A 27,624-nucleotide genomic window follows, 5' to 3' on the forward strand; every position below is an offset into this window, starting at 1 on the left:
CTTGCACGCGGCTGACCCGGGTTCGATTCCTCTGCCCCTCTTGAAGTACCCGGCAAGCTACCGAGAGCATCTGGCCTGCACAGCAAAACCTGGCAAGCTCCCCGTGACATATTTGATAATGCCAAAAACAGTAACAACAAGTCTCACAATTTGTTGTGAGACGTTACTGGTGCCCGCTCGAGCAAACAGACGAACAACGGGAGGACGATGCTATAGTGCCACAGCGCTAAGGTGGAAGAAAACTGATCCCGATCAAAAAATAAGTGATAAATATGAGCGCACAAGGCTCAACCTGTAACATGTTAGTAATCTCCTATACAAAGGCTTAACGGCACCAGGGTGACCTACACAATCTTTACACATTTTCCTCTAAGGAAACATTTTTGGATCATTTTGAATGGATCATTCATAACAATCCAGACAAAATATTTAGGACCTGCTTTGAGGACAGGCTTGGGTGGTGATGGGAAAATTCGAAATAATGGTGGTGGGGAGTTGTATTGGTGGTGGGATTGGTGTTGGAATATTGAATGAAATAAATGATTGTGAACAACTTTATAAAAGTCAAATAAAATTTCGGGGGGAAAAAGTGCGTGTTTTGCAGGCAGAGGTCCAGCGTCCAAGGCCAGTACCGCAGACTCCCCCCCACCCCCACCCCTTTAGCCCGGGTGGCCCTCCCCAAAACCCACAGATAAAGCATAGGTGAATGCAAAAAATACTTAAAGTCAAAACTTCAGCTCGGAAAAAGGAGATCACAGCAGAATTCAGGGAGAGGACAGATGTAGGAGATGTCCGGGTATCTAAATTCTGACAAGGATGAACATTCTAGAAAGGCCAGCAGGAAGCCAGGGAACAAGAAACAGGCTCGGGGAGCAGCCGGGAAGGGCAGACGTCTGCAGAATGGGAGCCCGCGGCCCAGCACGATGCCTGGAACTCCCGAGCCTTGGGCCTGGAGCCTGGAGCCTCACAGAACCTGCCCCTGGAGGAGGCCCCGGCAGAGCCAGATTGGGGAGGGGGGAAGGGCAGGGGGCTGGCGGGGGCGAGCATGACCTGGGGGGCCCAGCTGCTGCCACCACCTAGTCAGCTGCTCAATGCCAGGGCTGCAGGAGGCAGGTGGAGCAGGCCCAGCCACCAGGGTGGAGGTCGGCTGACAGCTGCGGCCTCCTCCCTCCTCTCCCCTCCCCCTCCACTCCCCTCCCCTCTCTTCCGCTTCCCTTCCCTTCAACCCCTTCCCTTTGTCCCCATTCCTTCCCTTCTCTCTCCCTTCATCCCCTACAGTCCTGTGTGACAAGGGTCATACTCAACCCCAGCGCTGGCTTTAACGACAAAGCCGCTGATGGTGGTGGGGCTCCCTGGTTCTTCGCTCAGGAGCGAGCCCAGCAGTGCTCACGGGAGTACACGGAGCAGAGGGCCTGAGGCTGCAACTCTCACACATCTTTGAGGAAGGCCGACTCCTCCTTCCCTCCCTTCTTCCCTCCCTCCTTCCTCCCTCTCCTCTCTCCCTCCCTCCCTCCTTCCTTCCTTCCCTCCCTCCCTCCCTCTCTCCCCTTCCTTCCTTCCTTCCTTCCTTCCTTCCCTCCCTCCCTCCCTCCCTCTCTCCCCTTCCTTCCTTCCTTCCTTCCTTCCTTCCTTCCTTCCTTCCTTCCCTTCTTTTCTTTCATTTTTCCTGTTTGGGAGGTCACACCCAGCGATGCTCAGGGGTTACTCCTGGCCCTACACTCAGGAATTACTCCTGGCGGGTCTCGGGAGCTCAATGGGATGACAGGGATCGAACCCAGGTCTGCCGCGTGCAAGGCCAGCACCCTCGGTCCTGTACTACGGCTCCTGCCCCTGAATGTGTGGGTCTTCCAGGCTCTGGAGTGGGTGTAGCTGTCACACAGCCTCAGACATGTGCCACTGGCGTTGGGAGTGCTGCAGGGGCCACGGGGCTGTGTCAGGCGCCTCAGGCACCCGGGGGAGACTGAAGTGGGAGCAGATGGTGCCCACGCGGCTGAAGCTAGAGACCCCGCAGGCTGCATGGGTGGGACACGGCAGGAGGGAACCAGAAGCGACTCCTGAGCACAGAGCCAGGAGCAAGCCTGGCGCACTGCCTCGCGTGGCCCACGCCCAGTGACCCCTCCAAAAAAACCACCCCAAGGTCTCCCCCATTACCTGGTTAGATTCAGCCAACTTAGCCCACCTTTTAGCACCCCAACAAAAACACGGAGTTTCACTATTTCACATGTCAACAATAAAAAAGTTACAAAATGTAAACCATATTTTTTTTTTTTTGCTTTTTGGGTCACACCCAGTGAAGCACAGGGGTTACTCCTGGCTCTGCGCTCTGGAATTATTCCTGGCAGTGCTCAGGGGACCATATGGGATGCTGGGAATCGAACCCATGTTGGCCGCGTGCAAGGTAAACGCCCTCCCCACTGTGCTATCGCTCCAGCCCCCTGTAAACCATAATTGGCATGAGCGATAGTACAGCAGGCAGGGCATATCTGCCTTGTGGGAGGCCAACCTGAGTTTGATCCCCGACACCCCACTTGGTCCCTGAGCCCACCAGAAGTGAGTGATCCTGAGTGCAGAGACAGGAGTGACCCCTGAACACCACCGGGTGTGGCCCCCCCACCCCCTCCAAATAAAAACTCAAACCAAAAAACAAAACAAAGTAATGTGCTCATCTATTTTTTTTCAAAAGTTATTTTTATCACTTTCTTAAAAAAAAAAAAAAAAGAAGACCTACACAATAGTGACTCACACAAAACAAGTCGGAAGTTATCTGAATCATCTTCCTTCCAGTAGCTGGTGATGCTGGGATCCTCTTTCCTTGTGCTGAGACCTATGGGAAAATGCTAATAAGCCCTAATGACACCGAGAGGCCATGACAGGAGCCCAATCTCTGTCGCAGAGCAGGAACTGGCAGGTGGTGGCCGTGAGCTCGGAACCCCGACTGTTCCTAAGGGCACATGGGAGCAGGGTAAGAATCTGGGGAGCATCTTGGCTGCTGGGGTGCCTCAGGAGAGCTTCTCATCTGCACGGGGACAAACAGCACCATCATGAGACAGAAAAACAAGCCAGGAGGGGAACCCTCAACATCCCGTTCTTTGGGTTTTGTTTTCCCAGGATTTATGGGGGGGGGGGTCTTTTTGGGTCACACCTGATGATGCTCAAGGGTTACTCCTGGCTCTGCACTCAGGAATTACTCCTGGTGGTGCTTGGAAGACCCTTTGGGATGCCAGGTCGATCACATGCAAGACAGATGCTCTCCCTGGTGTAATATTCCTCTGGCCCCTCTACAGCTAATTCAGGGGCCGGACTATTGTTCAGGGGCTGGAGCAATAGCCCAGCGGGTAGGGTGTTTGCCTTGCACGTGGCCGACCCAGGTTCGATTTCCAGCATCCCATATGGTCCCCTGAACACCTCCAGGAGTGATTCCTGAGTGCAGAGCCAGGAGTAACCCCTGTGCATCGCCGGGAGTGACCCAAAAAGCAAAATATAAAAGAATTATCTGTTCAGTGAGCTTAGGTACAATTTCCATTTTCTTTGTTTCATTTTCATTTGAAATACATTATAGACTGTTTCAGTATGTCTACACTCTTTGCTACAATGAACAAATTGTCTAGATACTTATGTGTCTGTTTTGGGGGGAGGGCAGAAAAAGTGATTCAGTTCAAAGGTGCTCAGGAGGGGCTGGAGCGACATCACAGCGGGTAGGGTGTTTGCCTTGCACACGGCCAACTCAGGTTCGATTCCCAGCATCCCATATGGTCCCCTGAGCACCACTGAGTGCAGAGCCAGGAGTAACCCTTGTGCATCTCCAGGTGTGACCCAAAAAGCAAAACAAACAAAAAACAATCAGGAGAGCGAGAGAGACGACAGAGCTCTCGCCTTACGCGCTGCAGACCCGGGTCCATCTCCAGCACCATGGATGGTGCCCGGAGCACTGCCAGGTGTAGCCCCCAAATGACAAAATCCTAACAAATGTACTCCAAAGACACCGCTGGGGGCAGGCCAGGCTCTGAGCTTCGGTACCTGTGCTCTTCGGTACCTGTGCTCTGCCCTAGAAACCGACAGCTGACCCTGGGCAAGTTGTCACACTCCCTCCCTCCCCGCCTGTCCATCTGAAGAGGCAGGTCACAGCGCCACCTTCAGGCAGGAAGTACAGGGATAGGAGCCTCTGGACAGTGCCCGGCGTTGAAAAACGCTCTTGGTTATTATTACACAAGCTGAGAGAGTCGATATTACCCAGGAACTAAGGACAGTGTGGTGGAGGCCGGAGAGATGGGACGGGAGTGGGGGCGCTGGCCGTGTATATGGCCAACCTGAGTCCGACTTCCAGCACCCACTTGGCTCCCCGAGCACTGTCAGGGGCCCTCAGCACAGCTGGGTATGACCCATAGCCTACTTGGATCATAGAAAATATGGCCAAGGGCTGGGGAGAGGCGAGCAGTAAGCACACACAGGGTCGATCACGATGCTGGGTCAGTCTCTGGCCCCGGGCAGCGAGTGGCGGGCAGGGGCTCTGGCCCTCTGGGCACTTCAATGGTACATCTGGTTTAGTTTGGGGCATGACATTCTGCTGAGGGACCGGGATGTGTACAACACGTCTTTAACAGCTCCCGGAAGTTGCTCAATGTGCACTGCTGGCATATGAAGGTACCATTTGAATTTGATGCCCGGTACCACGCGGTTCCCTGACCCCAGAGGCTTAGGAGTCACCTGCGTGGTCAGGTGGAGTTATAGTCAGTAGTCCCTAGCCACCCAACCCCCACCTGAGGCTGCATGATAGAGTTTCACCGGCCCCAGATATGAAGAATGTAATTTGGGGGCCGGAATCTCTTCCCTGGCACAGTAGAGACCTGGGTTGGTCCCTGGAAGCACAGCCAGGAGTGATCCCTGAGCATAAGCCAGGATTAGGCCCTGAGCACAGTCTGGTGGCCCAAAAACAACCCCCCCCCAAATAATTTAAGGGGCAGAGTGATAGCACGGTCAGTTGGACCCTGGCCTTGCACGCCGCAGACCTGGGCTCAATCCCCGGCATCTTGTGTTCCCCTGAGCACCGCCAGGAGTGTTTCCTGAGTGCAGAGCGAGAGTAAGGTCCCCACAACCAAAATAACATCAGAAAGTGAAAAACAGAAAAGGAAATGTTGATGAAATCGTTGAGCTGGAGACAGACCAGACGTCTTCTGCCCTCCAGTGCCAGCGGCCAAACCCAGGGCTTTCTCGAGGCAAAAGCTCCGCTGTGCCGTGGCCGCACGACAGGCTCCCGAGCGGGGATTCAAGTCGGGAAGACAGGAGAGCTGGACACCCTCAGAACAGAAGAGGATGAACTCGAAGAAATCCAACCCCCCAAACAACAGCAAGATGAGAACCAAGCTTGACACCCTGGCTGCCGCCAACATGGAAGGTTTAGTTTTTTTTTTTTTTCTTTTTGGGCCACACCTGGCGATGCTCAGGGGTCACTCCTGGCTCTGCACTCAGGAATTACTCCTGGCGGTGCTCGGGGGACCATATGGGATGCTGGAAATCGAACCCGGGTCGGCTGTGTGCAAGGCAAACACCCTACCCGCTGTGCTATCACTCCAGCCCCTAGTTCTTTCTTACATTTTTAAAATCTTGCTTTTTGGGGCACACCCGGCGGTGCTCAGGGATTACTCCTGGTGGTGCTCGGGGGACACTATGGGATGCCAGGGATCGAACCCAGGTAGGCTGCATGCGAGGCAAGTACTCTCTCCAGCTCTGGAAGGTTTATTTTATAAACAGTAGCTAGGCCGGAGTGATAGCACAGCGGGGAGGGCGCTTGTCTTGCACGTGGCCGACTTGGTTCAATCCCCGGCATCCCATATAGTCCCCTGAGCACCATCAGGAGTAGTTCCTGAGAGCAGAGCCAGGACAAAGCCCTGAGGACCACCAGGTGACCCAAAAAAAACCCAAAAGATTAAAAAAAAAAAGAAAATGAAAAGGCAGTTAACTGGCTCAGAAGTGACACTTCACTAAGGCAAACCCGGGGTTGGTGACCTTTGGGGGCCCAGCCCTTGTTTTCCATAAAAAGACAAGACTCGAGAAGCTGCTTCCGGGGGTGTCCCACCGTTTATTGGAATTTGGTCAGGAATTGAACAGAGCACATTGTCTGCGAGAGGTGAAGAAAAGGAAGAGGAAAAGGAAGTTATGTTTCTTTGTAAGACTTCATTGCTTCGGAACACTTTATGGTTTAAATTTTTTTTTCCACCCCAAAGGAAATCCAAAAATTCAAGTATGTGACATAGGCAGCGATAATACAAAAGTTTCCCGTGTGTGTGTGTGTGTGTGTGTGTGTGTGTGTGCGCGCGCGCGTGTGTGAGCATAAGCCGAGTCTCCCCCCAGGACGCTTGCACCGTGTGTTTGCTTTGGTAAGGCTCGGTCCCAAAGGGCTCAGCACAGCAGCGGTTCCTGCCGACCCAGACTCCGGCCGAGGGACATGTCACCCTCAGAGGCCTCCCACTGTCATTGAGCATTAGAAAAACCACCCTCCACCCCCCAGACCATCATGGCACAACACCTGAGTGCCCCTCGCCCCTGGCTGTCCTGCTCCTGCGCCCCGACCGGGCTGAGGACGAGGCCCCGTCAACACGGTTCTCTGCATCTCCTTTAAAATTAAAAAGAAAAACAAAAAACCAAAAAAAAAAAAATTAATAATAATAATAAAACCAGGATCAGGGACATTTCAAAAGGGGGGGAAAAAAAACTGAAATTCAAATTCTGAAAATATCTTGCCTTTTTTATTAATCATGTCATCTAACACCAATTAAAAAAACAAATACGTGAATATGATATAAAAATACGACCCCGGGATTGACACGCTGTTGCAGGCACAGTTATCTCACAGAATATGTGTTTGGGGGGGCCGGGGGAGGGAGGAGTTTATTTGTGTTTTTGCTTCTCTTTAAAAAAATCCACAGCAGTGCAAGTAGGGCCGGGAGGGGGCTGGGGGGGAAGATTCTTTAGCAGCAAAATGTCCAAGGCTCTCTAATCACCACCAAATCAACGGATACTGGATTCAGGGGAGAAACAAAGGGGGGGTGCTGCCCGCCCGCTCGCCTCGGCGCTGCGACGCGTGTGGCCGGCCCCGTGGTCGCCGGGAAGGACGTGCTTTATTACAGGGGCGACCCCGGGGCGTGTCCCTCAGCTCTGATCGCGCTGGCATTAAATATATGTACAGGAACCGGCTCCTCCTGGCGTGTCCTCGCGGCCCACTGCGTGGCGGGGGCGGGCCGGGCGCTGGGCAGGGCCACTGGGCCTCCAGCGGGAACGACGTGGTCGCCACGGGGGCTGTCACCCGCGGGCCGGGCTAGTGGTCACTAGTGGTCACTGCTCTGCTTCTCTCGCATCCAGGCGTGGATCTGCTCCTTCAGCTCCGGCACTGCGGGCAGGAGGGGCGAGCGCGTCACGGGGGTCCCAGGGGCGGGGGTCTCCCTGGCGGCAGACTGCCAAGACACCAGGTGACAAGCCAGAGCCGCACACTGGCCTGCTCTGGCCCGGAGGCACCCGAGTCACATCTGCACTGGGGTTCTGGTGCCACAGACCACCTGGGTCTGCACCCCCCCACCTGTGCCCCCTGCCTGGCCCCGGCATGCCTTGGGCCTGGGCACCCCCACCCGGTCCCAGCAGGCCCCGCGCGCCTACCGGGCTCCAGCATGCTCTCGGTCAGCGTCTGCCGGTTGAAGGGGTCCGTGGGGGAGTTGAGCAGATGCCGCAGGATGATGGCACGGTCCATGATGGTGCCCGAGGGCAGCCGCACGGGGTCTGTCATCAGGGTGTCCATCAGCGGGTCTGCAGGACAAGGCAAAGCCTCAAACAGAGCCTCGACTGGACAGAACGCCGGGGCCCTGTGTCCAGAGGAGGAAGCCAACGGTGCTCTGGACGCTAGCAGGACACCAGGGGCCTGTCCCCTGCGGCAGTCCCCCGGGAGGCAGGAGGAGAGAGTGGAGAGCGCGGCTACAGTGCAGAGCTGTGACTTCTCAGCACTAGAAACGCAAAGTCCCACACGTGGAGGACACGCGAAGGACATGTGACCTCTGGGCCTCCCGGGCGGTTTCTGCCCTGGGGCCAGGCCAAGGACCGTCTTTTGCTCGAGTTGGGCGTGGGGGGCTGTCAGCGCTCAGGAGTGAGCCCCGGCCGTGCGGGGACTGGACTTGAGGTACCGGGGACGTGAACCAGCGTCAGTGGGAGGCAAGGCTGGCGCTTACCCCTCTGGATGGGGCCAGGACTGTGCGTTTTTGCTATTCACAACGAATGAAAATTCAGATCAATGTAGCTACGCAAAAGGTCTCACACAGTGACTACAGTATCCCATGAAAGAACAACGGCACAGAGGCTGGAATGCACTGAAACGCGGAGATTCTCAATGCAACACCCCCTGCCCCGAAAGGAAAATGAAACCCGTTTGGGTGGCCTCAGGCCAACCAACCAGGCCCGAGGGCACCTGCCCTGGGAGAACAGGGCGGTGTGGCTAAGTTGGGGTGTGGGTGACGGTTACGGCCGGGCTCACTCTGCGTGGAAGTCCCGTCACTGAAGCAGACCGACCACCAACTCAGGAAACGATGCGTCAGCTCGGGGACGGCGAGGTGAGGCGTGGGGCTGTGCCCTGAACCCCTCGCTGGGAGTGCGGGGTGGGGTGGCGGGAGAGCGCAGGGATGCGGCACCGCTGGAGGCTGGTCAGTCACTCCCAAGCAGAGCTCCAAGTACCACAGGCCCTGGCCCAACCCCCCCAGAGGGGAGGACCCCAGGAGGAGGGCAGGGAGAGGAGGGGGCGGCCGCTCACCTCGGAACTCGTCGGGCGCGTCGCTGTAGTCGATCTCGGCGCGCGCGTTCTGGGCCACGATCTCCTCCACCTTCTCGGCCAGCAGCTTGAACTTCTCGATGGCGATGGTGGACTTGATGCCGGCCTTGCGCATCTTGGAGATGACCTCCTCAAACAGCTCCTTGCTGTAGGACCGCTGCGGGGAAGGATGGGGAGCATCTCAGGAGCGCGGCCAGACGCAGCCCCCACAGGAAGCGGCCGCCCGCCCTGACGTCCGCGCCCCCGCAGACCGGGAACCGGGAGCAAGACGGCACAGGGCGAAAGTGCTTGTGTCGCCTGCTGGTGACCTCGGTTCCAGCCCCTGTACCGCAGGGTCCCCCGAGCAGCACCCTCTCTGACCTCAAGCCCCCCCGGACCAACAGACAGACCCCTCTGACAGCTCGGATGGTGCCACCCGCCGCTGTGTCTGAACGCCACACAGACCCCCTCCTCGGTGTCTACAGCAAGTGGCACTGGGCACGTGACAGCCGTGACTGTGCTCGAGACAGGAGGGGAGAAGGTTGGGCCGCAGGCTCGTCATGCTTGGACCTGCACCGTCAGCTTCAGGGCGCAAGCAGAGCCCCTCGGTGCGTGCCCTCGATCCACCCACCAGACACATGGGCTGACCTACTGACCCCATGCTGGGAGGCGCATGTGTGGCCACAGAACACCCAATTCTTCACAGCAACACTAACACTTTTTTGGGGGGTGGCCTCCACACCCGAAGGTGCTCAAGGCGGACTGCTGGCTCTGTGCTCAGGGTCACTACCAGCTCTGTGCTCAGGGCTGACTCCCAGCTTTGTGCTCAGGGCTCACTCCTGGCACTGTGCTTACTCCCGGCTCTGTACTCAAGGTTCACTCCTGGCTCTATGCTGAGGGCTCACTCCCGGCTCTGTGCTCAGGTTACTCCTGGCTCTGTGCTCAGGGCTCACTCCTGGCAGGGTCTGGGGGACCATACGTGGTGCCAGGGATTGAACCCGGACTGGCTGCCTTGCAAAGCAAGTGCTCCTCCCGCTATACTGTCTCCCCGGCCCCCAAAGAACCCACTTTTTCCTAATAAGCCATGGGCCAAATTAGATGCGTCTCCATCAGAGACGGAGGAACGGTCCAGCAGCAGAGAAGGGCCGGAGCGAGTGGATGGTGAGGTCCTCAGACCCGCGAGGCCCTTGGCTGTCCTGCTTCGCTTTCTCCACCCAGCGATGCCCGGAGCTGCTCCTGGCTCTGTTCCTGGGCTGCTGGTACCGGTAGTGCTCAGGGGCCGTGTGGAGCTGGGGCACAGCCTCCCCTCCGCCTGCTGCAGTCGAGAGCAGAGGGGGGCAGGGCTGGCCGTGCACGCAGTCAGCCCCCATTCGATCCCCGGGACGGCACGTGCCGCTGAGCACAGAGTCAGGAGTAATCCCCCAAGTACTGACCCCCAAGCACAAATGAAACAGAACAAACAAAATCACTGAACAAAGGCCGTGGCGGAGGTGCACAGGGCAGGAGCCAGGCTCTGTCTGCAGGGGCCTCGGGTCTGCAGAGGAGCTCACGGCTTGGGCCTACCCTCTCCCCCCAATAAAAACTCCAAGGTGGGAACAGAAACTAGTACTGGTGGGCTGTAGCGATAGCACAGCGGGTAGGGCGTTTGTTTGCCTTGCATGCGGCCGACCGGGTTCGATTCCCAGCATCCCGAGCACTGCCAGGAGTGATGCCTGAGTGCAGAGCCAGGAGTAACCCCTGCACATCACCGGGTGTGACCCAAAGAGCAAGCAAAAAAAAAAAAAGTACTGGCAGGGATGTGAGCCAGCAGGAGCCTCCGAGCGGCCACCGGAAGGGACAGGAGCAGAACCAGGCAGATGGGCCCCGGGCTAGATTCCTGGTACAAGCAAAAACAAAAACAGAATGGAGCTGGGGGAGAAAGCAGCAGCTAAGGGCAGGGCACACCAGTGGGGCCAGAGCTGAAGGGCAGCACCACGCGGCCACCTGGAGCCACGCGTCCTCCTGGCACTGACCACCAGACCTGCACAGCTGAGCCGAGCACTGCCAGGAGAGTCCCCCAGTCACAGAAACACTGCCGGCGTGGCCCGTCCCCTCCCACTGAGAATTCAGGCTGGGGCAGGGGCTCGGCAACAGAGCCCGAGTCCACGTGTGAGGGTCCGGGGCTGACCGCCAGCACCGAGGGACAGGGAGAGAATCAGCGGGAGACAGATCTGGGGGCCAAGGCTGGACTTTCCAGCCCCAGGAGAACTTGGGCCCTGGAGAGAGCTCCGAGGGTTGGAGCAAGAGGAGCCCAGGTCCAAGCCCCTACGCTTGTGAGCATCAAGCCAGGGGACAGCCCTGAGCACTGGGCATCGAGTCCTCGAGCACCCGCATAGGCGGCCCCACAACAAACCAAAACTCACAGGCACATCCAGGCACGCCAGGGGACGCTGGGTGTACACTCAGCCCCACGCCAGGAAAGCCCGCCGCTCTGGGACACGACCCACTCACTCCCCGCGGTGTCCCCTTCCCGGACTCCAGACGGCCATCAGGACGACGGGCGAGGCTCACGGCCAGTCTCCCCAGAGGCGCACTCACCTGGTCATCGGCGATGGCCTTGGCAAAGCGCGCGCAGTCCAGCTGCAGGTAGATGTCCGTCAGCTGGTCTAGCAGCTTCTTGGGCTCGAAGCCGTATTTCTCTGGGTTCTCAACCTTGAGGTCGCGGCACTTGGGGCCGCAGAGCTGCTGGAGGTTAAAGTTCAGCATCGCGGCCAGTCGGGGTCCGAGTTCCTAGGGAGCCACAGGACATCACAGGGCAGTGAGGCGGTGGCCAGTCCCTGCAGTCACCCAGCAGGACCTGAGGCTTGCCGGCTCAGTACTGCCAACCCCGTAGTTCCACCACTCCGCACAACGGTGCCAGGGACAGGCTGCCACGAACGCCAGCCCTAGGTGGGCCCTCCCCTTCCCCTTATGCTTTCGTTCAACGGCGAAAGGATCCGCTCAACGTCACTGAGAAGCAGGTCAGGGGAAAATGACTCCTAAGCCCAGTGTCATAGTCACAAAGCCCCGAGATGCTCTCAGCCACCCACTTCCGGCAACCTCCAGGGGCCCCGACACTCACGTCGGCGAGGGCCGATTTATGGACAGAGACTCATTTATGGACAGAGAGAGCAAACGGCACCATGTCAAATGTGCAGAGTCTTGGGCCAGAGTGACAGGAAGACTAGCGTGACGTAGAGGAGGAATGCCCAGTTCACCCTGGACAGGCCCCGAGTTTAGAGAGAAGGAAAAAGAAATCAAGGGGTGGGGGAGAAGAGAACGGGAAGAAACGGGTGAACAGGCAGGCATCAGGGCATCCCTTGCACATGGCCAACCTGGGTTCAATCCCCAGTCCCGCATATGGTTCCCCCAAACTCCGCCAGGAGTGATCCCTGAGCACAAAGCCAGGAGTAAGTCATAAGCACGGCTGCATGCAGCCTCGCCAAGCAAAATTTATTTATTTATTTATTTATGTGTCTTATGGTCTTAAATCTGACCAGCGAGAAAGGGAGATGTTAGCAGATAATCAGAACAAGCAAGAGTCCCTCAGACAAGACAGAGAGAGAGAGAGAGAGCACGAGAGCATGAGAGTGTGGGTAGTTGGTCATCCTGAACAGAGAGTCTGGGGCAGAGCAAGCATTGTCAGAGCAAATGGCAAAGGCCTCAGGAGTCCGAGGAACTCGGGAAGAAGAAATTGCCCCAGTGGCACCAACATCAGGCTCAGCTTCCGGTTTTTGCCTTCAGAACAGAAGAATTTAGGTCTCGAACGGCCTCTGTGCTAAACCGGCCTCCAGTCAGCAGTTTCTGCCTCCCCGCACCAGAGAGTCGGGCCCCCGGCACCTGGGCATGGCCTAGCGCCCACTCTGGAGAGGATTGAAGCCGGGTGTGGCCACTTCCTGCCGAGTAGCCATGCCCAGACAGCCACACCGAGGTGCCAAGGACACACCAAGTAGCCAGCCCCAGTTGTGGGCTGCCATGGGCAGCGGCTGGGAAAGGGACTCAATCCGCAGCGGGGTTGGGGACATGGTGGAGCTGGTGGCCGTCAGCTGAGGGCACCGGGGTAGAGTCGAGGGTCCCCAGTCTGGAATCCGAGGGGCGAGGAGGTTCCTGCACTCCCCTCCCGCTAATAAAACACTCACAGTGCCAGGACAGAGGGGAGGGCGCTTGCCTTGCACACGGCTGACCCGGGTTTGATTCCCGGCACCCCAGAGGGTCCCTCAAGCACCATCCCTGTGTACAGAGCCAGGAGTAGAGAGCCCTAGGATCACCAGGGGTGGCCCAAAACACTTAAATAAGTCAAACGCTAAAAATAAACACAAAAACAAAGAAAGTTCTACACTGAGGGCCGGTTGCCCAGTCTCAAATTTGTAACTTTCTCTGTCTTTGGGCCACACCTGGCGATGCTCAGGGGTCACTCCTGGCTCTGCACTCAGGGATCACTCCTGGCGGTGCTCGGGGGACCATGTGGGCTGCCGGGGATAGAACCCCGGTCAGCCACGTGCAAGGCAAGCGCCCTCCCTACTGTCCTATCCCTGCAGCCAACTCAAGTCTCGGGTGTTGGAAAAGGGACTCGGGCCCTCGACTCCCATGGAGGCCAGACACAACACCCCCAGCGCCGGCTCCGTGGCCGTTGTGGCTCCTGACGCCTCAGCCACCGCTGCCGTCATCAGGGGCACAAAGCCCCACCCGGGAGCACCCGCCCTTCCCCTCACCAGTCCCTGGTGCCGACACATGCACCCGGGGCGAGCACTCACCGGCCTGAGGAAGGGCTTCTGCACCTGCTTGGTGAGGATGTGGAACATGTCCACCGTCTCCGTGGCCAGGGCCAGGTAGGAACGCGACACTCGCTCGTCCTGCGCCAGCTGAGACTGCCGGGCCTGCTGCTGGTCCTGGGGGCAAGGGACAGAGGTCAGCCGTGGCCAGCCCATTCCTGGGATTGGGCAGGATGGAACCCGGAGGGCCCGTGGGCTGTCCAGACAAAGGAGCCCACTCCTTCCATTGACGCCTCAGGAGGTGGGTGGCTGGCCCTGGTGCCTGATTTTGCTTCCGTGAGACTCAATTTCCCCTGCAAGGCCTCTGCAGTGCCCCGCCCTCACAGGCTGGACTCGAGGGCGCTCACTTCCTGTGATGACGACGCAGACTCGCATTCTGGCTCACAACCGCTGTGGGTCTCCCCGGGCTGCGGTGCTGCTGCCAACAAGGTGCGCTAGGCTTTCCGCAACTTTCCAACTATTACGCTGCCACCCCCGTGACGCCCAGAGGCCACCTCCAATAGGGTGGGAAGCAAGACAAAAAGCCGGAGCACGGGGGGCTGCGGGGTGAGTGAGCCCCCAACACTGGTGAAGACGGAACTGCCTCGAACCTACGCCACACTCGGCCGGGACGCCAGGGAGACAGGGGCAGCCGCTGGGGGCCGGGCTGGGCTGGGGCTGCAGAAGGCGTCAGCGGGCAAGCTGGCCGCATGCAGGCTGACCCCTTGGGTCACTCAAGCATTTGACCAGTCTCTCGAAGGCAGACTGTGGCCCCCGGGGGGGGGGTGCTCCCTAACAGTCTGGCGCCACCAAGACTGCAATCTGCGAGCACTGAGCCACGCGAGGCAGCCTGGTGAGAAGGTGGATTCCAGGGGCTCCAGTGCCGGCCGTGAGAAGGGCCGAGAGAAATCTGGAACCCACTGGGTTCTTTTTGTTTTTGTTTTCTGCTTTTTGGGTCACAGCCAAAAAGGGGTTACTCCTGGCTCTGCACTCAGGAATTACTCCTGGCGGTGCTCAGGGACCATATGAGATGCTGGGGCTAGAACCCGGGTTGGTCGCGTGCAAAGCAAATGCCCTCACCACTGAACTATTGCTCCAGCCCCAAATCTAGAATCCTCTGCAGGAGACAAACACCCCCGTCCCCCCTGACCAAATGCCCGAGAGTGAGGAGGAAGAAGCAAGCAGGGGCGGAGAGAAACGGGAATGGGGAGCTCCCAGTGTGGGGGGGAGTGGACACAGATTCCACAGAGGCCTGAGCCCATACCCCACAGGGCAATCTCACGCCCATACAGCGAATGGGAGCCAGGAAGAACCTTCTGGCCGCAGAGCGGGAGGGCGGCCACAGGACGCCCACAGGTGGAAAGCACAAAGCAACCCTGCCCCCCCCCCCAACCCGGAAACGCTTCTGAGCGCAAGAACCCCAGGAACAGAACAGACGCATGAAGCCACGAGTGCGGTCCCGGGCCCTCGGGACTGTCCCAGAGCTGCCCCCAGGCACGCAGGAGGTGTCAGAGGTCAGAGGGCACCAACACGGGCGGGCAGGAGCCTCTGACAGGACTGAGCCTGACAGGGTCCCCCCCATTAACCAGCGGAGAGAATGCAGCGGGGAAGGCGCTCCCACCTCAGACGGTCCTCTTGGCATCGCCAGGAGTGCGCCCTGAGCACAGAGGCGGGAGCAGCCTCAGGTGTGACCCCCAAACCAAACCAAAAACAAAACCCAAACCCCAAAACCAGAAACAAGACAAACCCACAGAAGAAAAAGAGCCAAGCTGGACGGCTGGAGAGAGGATGGGCAGGCCCTGATCTGCGCTGGACCACGGATCGGCCCTCTGAGGCCCGAGGAGCAGCCCCTGGGCTTGGCTGATCGTGACCCCCAAATAAAAACCAACAGAGCAAAGGGAAACCTGAGAGGGACCCTGGGGGGTTTGCAGAGCCGGGAGACGGCCCGAGGCCAGAGCTCAGGCTTGACAGGACAGAGGCGCCCAGCCTGTCCCCCGGCACCACCGCCAGTGCCCCCCGGAGCACTGCTGGGTGTGGCCCTCAACTCAGACACAAGAAAACACCGGAGAAGAGGGAACAGACTGTGGGCTCGGGCGGCGGCTCCTCCTGCCCCGCCTGAGAGGAACCGACTCAACGGGCACCAGGAAGCTGGCGCCCTGGGCTGCCACGACCCCCCCGGCCCTACCCCCACGCCCCTCACCCGCGGCAGCTGCTCCCACTGCTCCTTGTTCTTCATCTCCTCCTGCACCTCGTGGATCCGCTTCAGAGACTCCAGACTCTCGTCCAGCAAGAAGGTCGTGTCGTTGATCAGCATGTTGATGTAGCGGACAAACTGCTTCCCCGAGCTGCCAGGGCACAGACACAGCCGCGCTGCCCCAGGCCACCCCCGCCACACACCCTGCCCCGGCCGCACCCCAGAAACGCAGCACACGTCGACGGTCTCTCCCGCCCCGAGAGGGGCTTTCGCGGCACGCCTGCTGTTATCTGGTGTTTGGGGGCTACTCCCGGCAGCGCTCAGGGATCAAACCCGGGTCCTCGGGCCCCAAAGCCTTCGCGTGGCCGGCTCCCTCAGGCCCACGTTCCCTCCGTGTGGGAGAAACAGTCTCCAGACAAGAAGACAGCCTCAACCACACGGACAAGGCGCAAACTCAAATAGTTCCCCCACGAGAAGGTGCGTTTGAAGCCAGCGGAGAGAGTGGGCAGAAGGGGGAGCCCCGACACAGCAGGGCTGCCCGCCTGGACTTCCCCCACGGGGCTGCGTTATCAGCGGCCAAAGGAAGGGTGGAGGGGAGTTGCTCTGGCCAGCAGCTGGCCTTGGGTTCTATTGCTGCTGCTCTTTTCTGGGCCATAGCTGGCGATGCCCAGGGCTTACTCCCAGCTCTGCACTCAGGAATCGCTCTTGGTGGTGCTCGGGGGATCGTACGGCGTGCCAGGGATCGAACCCATGTCAGCCCTGGGCGAGGCAGGCGCCCTCCCAGCTGGCCCCTGAGGAGTGGGGCTCCGGCACCCCCGCGTCGTCTGGGGCATCTGAGATGGGGAATGTTCAGCAGGAGCCGAACACCCGGCGGGCACAGCACAGACCAAGCCGGGGCCAGTCTGGTCTCCTGGCTACCTCCCGCTCGTGTAACGGCATCACGCAGACCACAAGAGCCATCAGGGAAAGTGCAGGGCCCGCTCTGCAGACAGCTGGCTGGCCCCCATGGGTCCCCTGCCAGGAGACCAGGGACTGTCACCTGGCCGGAGCCTGGCTCCATGACAGAACGCGAGAACACGGTGGGGTGAGGAAATTACAGGACTTTCACCTTTCTTCCCTATCCTGGGTCTTGGGTTCTGGGACTGCTCCTGGCTCTGCTCTCGAGTGACCCCTGGCGGTGTGTCGGGATGCGCTGCCCGCCGGGCCAGTGCCTGTCCCTTGTCTGGTCCATACCACAGGTGGCATCAGGGCTGAAAGCCGGGCCTCAGCCTGCGGCACTGCCTCTCCCACCCTCTGCGCTCCTTTCTGAAGCATCTTTAATTTTTGTTTTCTTTCCTTCGGGGACACACCCAGTGCACGGGGGTGGGGGGCTGGGGGGGGTGGGGGTGGCTCCTGCCTTGCTAAGTAAACCGGGATGGGCCACGTGCAACCCTCAACACCCCCCATCCCCCCATGCAGTGGCTTGGGATCCGAACATCCCCCTGAGGTTTCTAACTCGGAAGCTTGACCGGGAGCATCTGGGTCACCCTGACCCTCTGTAACGCAGCCTCGGGAGGAGACTGGGGTCACCACAAAGCGTCCCAACCTATCTCAGACTCAGCGGCGCTTCCAAGTACAGACACTCAGAGTCTCGACAGCACCAGCCAGGCCCACACCCCCCACGCGCCCACGGCCACACGCACTTGAACTCCTCCATGAAGGTGCCGTGGTGCGCGATGTTCTGCCACAGGCTTTTGAAGATGGTGCTGATGTGGTAGCGGATAGTGAACTTGTCGTAGAACTCGCTGGTGGCCCCGGTGTGCTCCACATCTGGGGAAAACAAGGGGACAAGGGGCTCGGGTGTGTGCACTGCCACTGTGCCGATGCGGGGCCGGCCCGAGTCCCCGCGTCACACTGAGTGCTCCGGACGGGGCCAGGGCCGGCACGCGGTGTCCAGGAGCATCTGCCTTGGAGCTGGTCCCTGGCCCCCGGAGGCGGTTCTGGAAACCGGCTTTCACAGCAGAGAAGGTTGGGCGGCACCGAGACAAACTGGGGGGCAGAAGCCCGAAGTGTGCTCTGAGGTGCCGACCCTCCAGACCGGAGCCAAGGACTGGGTCGCCCCAGCGCTGTCACCCACAGGGAATCCAGGAGGCGCGAAGCCAGGGCTTCCCACGCCTGGCCCCGCAGCCTGGCTCCTGCCCGCGTCCCCGTCATCAGCCGGCCCCTAGGTCCGTACCGTGGCCCCCTGGGAGTCACTGGGGCACCCTGGTTGAAAGACCCGGCTCTAAGCGGGCGGCCTGAACACGAGAGAGGGGGTTCAGCCTTACGAAGGCCTGGCCCCCCAATCACGTGACTGTCACTTGAAGCGCACGCGCGCTAGGACACACGGAACATGTTTCAAAGCAGAACAATGGCCAAGGGGTCCTCCAGGTCTCCGTCACCCACCAACCTCCACACCCCAGCCCCGAGGAGAACGGAACCAAGACTAAACGGAGCCCTCTGGGGCAAGTGGCCGAGGCGTGTGAGCACTAAGACCAACTCCCAAACTGGATTGAGGTTTGGAAGCAGTGCTGCTGGCAGGTAAGAAGAATGACGTCGAACTGAGCACGTTCGCCGCCTGCCCCGCGCCCTGTGCAGGGCCTGAGCAGCCGCTCAGCACTGTGGGCGCGCCCCCACCCACAACACACCCCGACCTAACAATAGCACCGGAAAGCTGACAGAGGGGACACAGCGAGTGTTCCCACGGCTCACAGGGCGGGAGGGTACTTCCGGCAAGGCGGAGGCCACAGGTGGTGGGACCTGGTTGGAAACGGCCCCCAAAGACCTCGAAGGACCCAGGAAAAAGTGTCGCATGATGTGGGAGCGCCCTCACAGGTCAGCAGGGAGCAGAGCAGCCTGGGCTCTGTCACGCCACGCGGACATCAGCCAGGGGAGGAGGCCGGCGCACATGAGCCCGCTGCGGAGATGCCCGCAGCCTGTTCCCACTTCTCGGTGGATACATTCTGCGATAAAATAAGGGGAAGATTCTTTCGAGATGGACGGTCCAACAGAATGGACGCACAGAGCCGGGGGAGCGTACCTGCCCGGAGGAGCGGGGTCCTCCTGGGTGAGGGCTGCAAGCAGAGGGACAGCACAGGTGGCCAGCGGCCCAGGACCCTTATCCTGGTCCCTGAACGTGGCGGCACCCCACCCCCACGGGTCAGGTGCCGCCCTGGGGTGCAAGTCTGAGACTCCCGGGGCGTCTCACACTCATGGTCTCTCCCAGGCCTGCCATATGGTCCCTGCTCTTCTGTGGGGTCACTGCACTGCACTGTTGTGTCCAGTCACCACCCCAAGACCTTCCGAGTGGCCCAGGACACCACTTGGGCGCCAGGACCAGGATCATTGGCTCCGCTGTCCCCAGCCTCAGCAAAGGCCAGCGGAAGGGTCTTTCTCCAGGCGGCCCTGCGGGATGGCTCCAGGTGTCCTGGGCTGGCCTGGCCTGGCCCCACTCAGGAAGCCCTTGGTCAATGGCCCATCTCCAGGGAATCAGTGGCCTGGTCCCCCGAAACGTGCCTGCATGGCTCAGCTCTCCTGGACGCCCCCTCTTGGGGCCCAAGCCTTCCTCGGCTGACTCCTGGCCTAGCCCCAAAGTCACGGCCGAGAGTCAGCCAGTCTGGGGTGGAGACTCTTCTGCGGGGGTGGGAGGGTGAGGGTCTATGGGGGCTCCAGTGCAGGGCCCGGGCTCGGGTGAGCTTCCTGGCCTTTCTCAAGCTCCGGCTTCCTCCTTCGCAAACCGCGGTATTTATAGCCAAGGGCGCAGGGCAGCTGTGCCTGTGAGCCGAAGGATCAGTGGGAGTTCAGATGCGGCGCTATTATTAGGATGGTGTCAGCTCTCCATGACTGGGGGGCCTGAGGCCGGGGGTGCGTGAAGACAAAAGAGGAACGACCCCCACCCAGCAGCTTACTGCAGGGGCTCCCTGGGCTGCCAACACCACCCCCTCCGCTGCTCACCCATCGGACTCTGAAGCTACAGCGACAACAACTCAGGTAACCTATGGGGTGGGGTCACCCCGGCAGTGCTCAGGGCTTACTCCTAGCTGTGAGCTGGGTTCACCCTTGATAGGGTGAACGTGGAGGGCTTGTACAAGGGGCTGAGGGTCAACGGGGATCTCACTGTACTATTTCTCTGGCCTGCAGATAATTCATTTTGGGGGAGGTCACACCCGGCAGTGCTCGGGGGTCACTCCTGGCTCTGCACTCAGGAATTACTCCTGGAGGCTTGGGGAACCATATGGGGTACTGGAAATTGAACCCGGGTTGGGGTGAGGCAAGCACCCACTCAAGTTGGCCGCATGCAAGACAACTGCCCTCCAAGCTGTACTACCGCTCCAGACCCATCACCTGATAATTTTTTCTCTTTTCTTTTTTTCCTTTTTGGCTTTTTAGGTCACACCCGGTGATGCTCAGGGGTTACTCCTGGCAGTGCTCGGGGGACCATATGGGATGCCGGGGATTGAACCCAACTTGGCCGCATGCAAGACAAATGCCCTCCATGCCGTACTATCACTCCAGCCCCCTGATAATTTTAAGAGAAAGAAATCCCTTTCTCAGGGCTGGGGTGATGGCTTCATCCCAGGCACTGAAAGGTCACCAGCCTGCCTGGGTGCAGCCAGGGCTCAGTGGCACAGACACTGGCACTGTAAAAACATGGAACCCCGAGGGGCCGGAGCCAGTATAGCAGGGAAGGCCTTTGCCTTGGGTTGGATCCCTGGCAGCCCACGTGGTCCCCTGAGCACCCTGCCAGGAGTGATTCCTGAGTGCAGAGCCAGGAGTAACCTCTGAGTATTGCCAAGTGTGACCCAAAAACAAAACACAACAACAAAGTCAAACCCAAAGCCAACGACAAACGCCCTCGAGGGTGTCCCACAGACCTACGTGAATCCCGCCACCCACCCGCCCTGCTTGGTCCAGCCGACAGCGTCCCCTGCTGACCAGAGCCAGGCTCCTTGACATTTTATCATTTACGTAATGGCACAACAAACGGCTGAAATCAAGGTGGTTCTGACATTTCCCAATGTAAATCTAGGTGGTCCTGATCATTCTTTTTATTTTTGAAAGTAGAAAAAGTTTACGGAAAGGAGAAAAGAAAAGGAACTCCCCAAGTCGGGAGGAACTTAACACAGAACTACGTTCAGCTCCTGGAGATTCTCGATTCTCACTGAATATCCCGTGGCTCATCCCTGGGAAGGCACCGTGACCGGCTCTGCTAATCCCGGGCACTCACGTCACTGTTCCAGGCCAGTGGGAGGGAATTAAGAGCCACTCCAGAGGCTCACCCCGCGCTTCCCCAGCAGAGGGCGACGCAGCAGAGCAGAGGCTGAGCCGGCTCAGGCTCCCATTTAGCCGGGCCTCGCATCACCGTCAGCAGCACCCCCACTGGGCCCCTGGGCCCCCCTGCCCCTCAGTCAGCGTCACCCCACCCCCCATCCGAAGGCCCCTTCCGCCCTGCTCCCTGCCCCTCCAGCCTGGGCCACCCTCACGTTCCCATTCGCTCTCAGCCTCCCGATGCTGACTGACTGACCGGGTCCTGGTCACCAATGGACGAGGGGAACGACGATGAAGACCCTGAAGTCCCGAGTGGCCTGGACTCGGGCCCACGGCCCCGGCAGGTTCGCCCTGGTGGCCGCTGGCTGGGCTCGCATGGAACACAGGCTCCACCCGCCCAACTGCCCCCTGGCCGGGCCCTTCACAGCCACCTGGGCACCAGGCATTCTGGATAAAGTGACCCCGTGGGCCGGGCACGCGGCTCACAGGCAGCCCACAGGCCCCCGTCTCCAAAATAAATACACAAAGTGGGGGTGAGGGGGGACGCAGGTGGGGGCATCCGCACTACTTCCAGGGCACCCAGGTGGGGGCAATCAGTCTAGGCCTAGCACCTGCAGGACGGAAGCTGACCACAGAGCACAGGGGACAGGTGTCCTGTGTGGGCAGATGGCCAGGCCGGGGGCGAGCGGCGTCCACAGACCGGGGGAGTTTGGAGGCTGAAGGGCAGGCACAGCGCTGAGGGGGCGGCAGGGAGAGTCGGAGGGAACTGAAGACGGACAGCAGCCAGGATGGACCTGAGGTTTGGTCTTTGTTTGGGGCCACGCCCAGCAGTACTCAGGGGTGACTCCTGGCTCTGCGCTCGGAGCAGTGCTGACGGGCTCAGGGGACCACACAGGATGCTGCGGACTGAAGACCATGGGGAGGGTGTGGAGCCCGCGGTTCAGCCTGTTTTTTTTTGAGGGGGGCGGGGGAGCCCACCCAGCCCTGCTCTGGCCTCGCCTCCAGGCTGAGCTCAGGGGTCCCCCTGGTGCTGCGCTGGGGACCCTGCGCCACGCTGGAGATGGAGCTGGAGACACAAAGCGTCTTGCTCTCCACACTGTCTCTCCGGCTCCCAAGAACCACCGGAACAAACTGCCTGTTCCCTTCACTGGCTGAGAGCGGGTCACAGGGCAGCGCTGGGGAATGAAGATTCCACGCCCGCAGGAGCTGGGCGACCGCAGCACAGACCCTCAACTTGGGCGGAGGCTCCGGACCGGCTCAGTGGCAGCCAGCCACCAGACGTCGGGGCGACCCCGGAAGCCCTGGGCGCGGGGCATAAGTAGAGGCAGTGGGGGGGCACCCGCAGTCCCCGCTGGGCCGCCCCCAGGAGCCGTACCTGTGTAGAACTTCATGAGGGACGGGACCAGCAGCTTGGTGGACAGAGGATGGTTCTCGATCATCTCGAAGAACTTCTGGGTCCGCGGCTGCACGGCCGGGTTGCTCATGAACATGACCTCGACCAGCTTGGCCACCAGGTACGGGTTGCGGATGTAGTTCTGGTTGCACAGCATGACCACGAGGAACATGACGATGTCCTGAGTGCAGGGCTCGTAGAGCACCTGGGGGGAGTACCTGCGGAGGCCACGGGAGCAGGGGTGAGGTGCGGGGGTGAGCCGGGGGAGGACGGGAGCCGGGCGAGGGAGCGCCAGAGGCCGGCGGGCAGGCCCGGAGGGTTCGCACCCAGCAGCTGCCCTACCACAGAGCCCTAAGGTGCCGGACACCAACCCCTGTTGTCAATTTCTGGTTTGGGGGCCACGCCTGGTGGTGCGGGCTTGGGGGACCCTACGTGGTGCTGGGAACTGAAAGCCAGCTTGGGTGCCAGCAAGGCCAGGGCTGAGCTATCCCCCGGGCACACTGTTCGCATTTTTAAACTCTCAAACGTCATTTTAATAACTTCACTCGGTCCCCGAAAGTGTTCTTCCATTCCCGGAGAATGTGAGCTGGGTTTATCGGGGGGTGACATTTTCTTCTTTTCTCGGCCACACCTGGCAGTGCTCGGGGCTTTGTCCTGGTTCTGCTCAGGGATCACGCCTGGCGGGGTTTTGGGGTGCTGGGGATGGAACCTGATTGGGCTGTGTGCAAGGCAAGTGCTTTGACCCCTGCACCTTCTGGCTGACGTGAGAAAGATTCTGGTGGGAAAAAAAAAACAGCTGTGCATGTGGGTATTTCTCTTTCCATTGGCTTTCCAAAGTTCACTCAGACATTCATAATCTTCCTTTTGTTCATCAGAAGCAGACTCCAATCCATTTTCCCAGGACACGTCATTGTCATTATCAGCACCGCCAGCCTTGCTTCTGCCTCAGGGCGGTTGGCTGGGCTTGGTCTGACACCTCCACTGCCCAGATTTCCCAGGAACTCGCCTCCCCCTGACCCGCCAATATCTAAAGCCTCAGGCCCGGACATCACTGGTAATACTGACCAAACGCCGTAAGGCAGAAGCGTGTAACATGCTAAAGGTACTTACTGTACAATAAAAAATAAAAATTCAGCAACATCTTCTACATAAAACTCGGGCAATGCTGCAAACACCTTGGGGACGTCTGGGTTCAGAGGCAGTGTCACACTGTGGGAAAGAGAAGTAGAGTCACCGACAGCGTGGCCCCCCGGCCGCCAACCCAACTGCCGGGATGGAGGCGGGGTTGGCCGTGTGTCAGGCAAATGCCTTCCACGCTGTCTCATCTCTCCAGACCCCGGTTTCCCTTATCCTGATTGCCTGCTCAGGTCACTGGAACAAACGAAGTGGGAAGGGGAAGTTCAGGGGTCCGATTTGGTCGTGTAACATTTGGTCCCTCTCGTGCAGGTTTCTGTCAACCTCAGCAACTCTGGTGACCCGGAGATCTCATGGCAAGCAATAGAAGTGGCTGCCTGAGGACCCGGCCAGCCCGGCTGCAGAGAGGCCCACAGCACGGCCAGCTCGAGCCCTGCCACTTGAGGGCCAAGCGCCCTCTCGGCATTTCCCTTCTGACACATGCAAGCTCTTTCCAAGCAGAGGGCCTGTCGTTCTTTCCTTTATTAAGTGACTTTGGGTCACAGCAGCCAGAGCTTGGGGGAATCCAAGCCGGGCCAGCTAAGCGAGCTCTCTAGCCCCTAGCTCTTTTTAAACTTTATTTCATCTAATATCAATATGTGTATGTATATTTAGTTAAAAAGCTAATTTTTTTTTTGGGGGGGGGAGAGGTTTGGGCCACCCCTGGCGGTGCTCAGGGCTTTCTTGTGGCTCTGTGCTCAGGGTTCAGTCCATGCTGGGGATCGAACCAGAGTCGGCTGCACATATGGCGAACACCTGTTGTTCTGGCAAGCAGGCACAACGGATGGCGTTCCAGGCACCAGAAGTGGTGCCAGGATTAAACTGTTGCTGTGGGGCCCAGCGGGAGGCGAGGGCGTGCCTTGGGCCAGTCCCGCCTCTGCGGCCTATCAGCTCTATTTTTTTTTCTTTTCTTTAGCATTTTTTGGGTCACACCCGGCAATCAGGGGTTACCCCTGGCTCTGCACTCAGCAATTCCTCTTGGTGGTGCTCGGGGGACCATATGGGATGCTGGGAATCAAACCCAGGTCAGCCATGTGCAAGGCAAACGCCCTCCCCGCTGTGCGATGGCTCCAGCCCCAGCCCTAACCCCCAAGCAAGGACTCAGCACTGTGATTAATGGCACGTTCTGCACACTGGGACCCGGCCAGCCCCCGGTACGCTGCCCACCCCCAAGCCAACAGGTCTCCCCCTTGGAGCTGGAGAGTGGCGGCGGGCACTCACTCGGGGTAGGCGGGGTCCAGGACGCGCAGCAGCAGCTGGATGAGGAGGCCGTAGAAGTTGAGGCACCGGCGCAGGAAGCTCTCGTCGAGCAGCCCCGCGTCCGCACAGGCCTTGCATCGTACCAGTTTCTGTGGGAGCAGGGAGGTGCCGGGGATTAGCCCACCGGGCACACGAGGGCACCAGGCCCGAGGCTGGCTGCAACCCTCTGAGGGAGCCCCTCGGGGACCAGCCCTCGATGCTGCTTGATGAAACTGGTGAATATCAGTCTCTGGAAGGCACGTCTTGCGGGCCCTCTGCTCGCTGCAGCCCGCACCTGAGACAGCCCGAGAGTGCCAAAGCCGGGGGGGTGGGGTGGGGAGGGCGGGTTTAGGGACTCTGCAACGTCTACACAGTGGGAAACCACCGAGCCATAAGGAAAGACGGAACCACGCACTGGCAGCTGTGAGGGGTCTGGAGAGTGGCAGGAGTGAAGCTGGGCATGGAGAGGGGCGGACGCAGAATGAGCTTCCTCTCACACGGGGGGCTGTAAGTGGGTTTCTTTTTTTTTTTTTTTGCTTTTTGGGTCACACCCAGCAGAGCTCAGGGGTTACTCCTGGCTCTGCACTCAGGAATTACTCCTGGCAGTGCTTGGGAGACCATATGGGATACCAGGGATCGAACCCGGGTCGGCTGCGTGCAAGGCAAACACCTTCCCCGCTGTGCTATCGCTCCGGCCCCCAGGGGGCTATAAATGTCCCCCGAGTAGAGGGGAACAGCAAATGCCCGAAGGTAACAGAAACAACTGCTCGGAGTGATAGTACAGCAGGCAGAGTATTTGCCTTGCATGCGGCTGACCCTGGTTCGAAGCCCGGCACCCCATCTGGTTCCCCCGAGTGATTCCTGAGCGCAGAGCCGGGAGGACGCCCTGAGCATCGCCAGGAGAGGCCCCCAAACAAACAAACAAACAAACAAAAAGAAACAGAGCTGGTTTTCAGTAGGAAGGTTGGGGGTGGGGGACAGGCACACAGACCCTGGGGTGCCATGTGGGGGAGGGGGCAGTGGCCTGTGTCATGCACGAGACCCTCTACCATTAGCAGCACAGCAGACCACGGTGCCTAAAATAAGCTTAAAAAGGTGATGTTACAGACAGAGAGAGCCAGGCATCCAAACCCGAGTCGCCAGCGCTGAACTCAAGAGACCCAGAGTGCAACGACCGACTCAGAGAGGTGCCTGCCAGGAGGCAGGCCGAAGGGGGCAGGGTGCCACCGGCAATGGGGCAGGCCTGGAATCCCATCTGTCTAAAACTCAGCTATAAATGGCTTTGTACGTCACGGGGCTTTGATAAAACGAAAAGAAAGGAACAGAGGGCCTAAGTTCCGTTTTCCAAACAGCCCAGCAAAGCACTTCATAATCAAGAGTAGCACGTCAAAGATTTTGCTTTTGAAAATCAGGTCTCTGTTGAAACTCAAGGAAAACTGATTTGGATTTTTGAGCAATTCACACTGATTGTGATTCTTCGTGTATTTTGGAAACTTGACGTTAGTTCTGAGGCCAGAAGCAGAATTTATCAATAAACATTATATAAATACGGAAAAAGAAAACGATGAAAAGACAGAGTTCCTCTCGGATTCAGCAGCAACGAGCATCTGACTGGAACATCTGTTTCATCAACCCACACACCGCGGGTCACGCACAAACCTCTCAGGCAAGGGGAGGCGTGAGTGGGGAAAGGCTGGGTTGCCCGGGTGTGCCTCACGTCACTGTCACCTTGGGCTGGGGCTGTTGGTCGGGGGGCCCTTGGGTATGGGGATGGCAGAGGGACACAGCCAGGAAACCAGCCATGGGTCTCCTGCGGCCAGCAAGAGCTTTAGGGGCAAACACGCCTTTCCCCCAGGGCCTACCCGCCGTCACGGGGTCCCGGTCCCTCTCTCCAACTCACACCGTCATACAAGTCTGCACAGTCGAGAAAAACCTGGCATGCTTGGGGGCTAAAATTCTCAGGGAAGACGGTTCCTTTAGTCAGGAATAACAGTGGAGGTGGTGGGATTAGTTGAGATACTATACGCCCAAAACTCAACTACCAATAACTTTGTAAATCACAGTTCTTTGATCAAAAATGTATTCAATGTCTAAAAAAAAAAATTAATAAAAATCAAAAAGTAAATAAAAATAAAATTTAAGAAAAAATATTGAGATAAAGGAATAAAAAAGACAAAAAAAAAAAAAAAGATGATTCTTCAGCACCGCAGAGCCATTCGGCCTGTTGAGATGAAGCTCAGTGGCAGCACGAGCCCAGAGGGTCCCTGCGGGCGTCCTCGGGACAGCAGCATGACCGGCCACCTCGGCCCCCGCAGAGCCAAGCAGCAGCCCCCGCAGAGGGCGACCTGGCATGTCTCAGCTGGGCTCTGTGGATGGGGCATCCCCAGGAAACACGAGGAGTAAGGGGCCAGGGGAAAAGTGCTGTCCACCGCTACAAACCCACGGCCACATGCCATGGACAAGAGGCTGGGGCCTGACCCCAAACACAGAACCTTTAGCCTGGCCTGAGCACGGGGCCACAGGGGGTTCTACAAGGGCTGCCTCAATTTGTGGGAGGGGGAGCAGGAGGGGGAGCGGGGGGTAGGGCAGGGAGGGGCCGCCCCCCTCACTAGCTCACTGAGGGACGAACCTTGAGCTGAGTTTTGCAGCGTTTCAGCATCTCGCGGTGCCTCGTGGCCAGCGGGGAGTCCTTCCACTGGCTCTCATTGTTCTTCAGGTCCTCCACAGTCCTGCAAGCAGAGGCCAATCAGAGAGGAGCTCCGGGATCCATCCCCGCGCCTGCCTGCAG

The 27,624-nt window shown here is 59.0% G+C and overlaps 1 protein-coding gene across 1 annotated transcript in view; it reads right to left on the reverse strand.

The window, feature by feature from the left end:
• Nucleotides 1-6,052: 6,052 nt before the first annotated feature.
• UBE4B (ubiquitination factor E4B) overlaps nucleotides 6,053-27,624 on the reverse strand; it is an 86,473-nt gene continuing 64,901 nt past the window's right edge. The window contains exons 17-27 of the mRNA XM_056110973.1: nucleotides 27,466-27,565; nucleotides 24,819-24,946; nucleotides 23,535-23,633; nucleotides 22,407-22,642; nucleotides 17,428-17,554; nucleotides 15,752-15,896; nucleotides 13,555-13,689; nucleotides 11,360-11,551; nucleotides 8,786-8,960; nucleotides 7,648-7,794; nucleotides 6,053-7,384 (exon numbers count right to left, since the gene is read on the reverse strand). Coding sequence (XP_055966948.1) covers nucleotides 7,323-7,384; nucleotides 7,648-7,794; nucleotides 8,786-8,960; nucleotides 11,360-11,551; nucleotides 13,555-13,689; nucleotides 15,752-15,896; nucleotides 17,428-17,554; nucleotides 22,407-22,642; nucleotides 23,535-23,633; nucleotides 24,819-24,946; nucleotides 27,466-27,565 — 1,546 coding nt within the window. The 3' untranslated portion in view covers nucleotides 6,053-7,322. The remainder of the gene's footprint in view (nucleotides 7,385-7,647; nucleotides 7,795-8,785; nucleotides 8,961-11,359; nucleotides 11,552-13,554; nucleotides 13,690-15,751; nucleotides 15,897-17,427; nucleotides 17,555-22,406; nucleotides 22,643-23,534; nucleotides 23,634-24,818; nucleotides 24,947-27,465; nucleotides 27,566-27,624) is intronic.

Source organism: Sorex fumeus, unplaced genomic scaffold (genome assembly GCF_029834395.1).
Source record: "Sorex fumeus unplaced genomic scaffold, SorFum_2.1 ptg000011l, whole genome shotgun sequence".
Lineage (NCBI taxonomy): Eukaryota > Metazoa > Chordata > Mammalia > Eulipotyphla > Soricidae > Sorex > Sorex fumeus.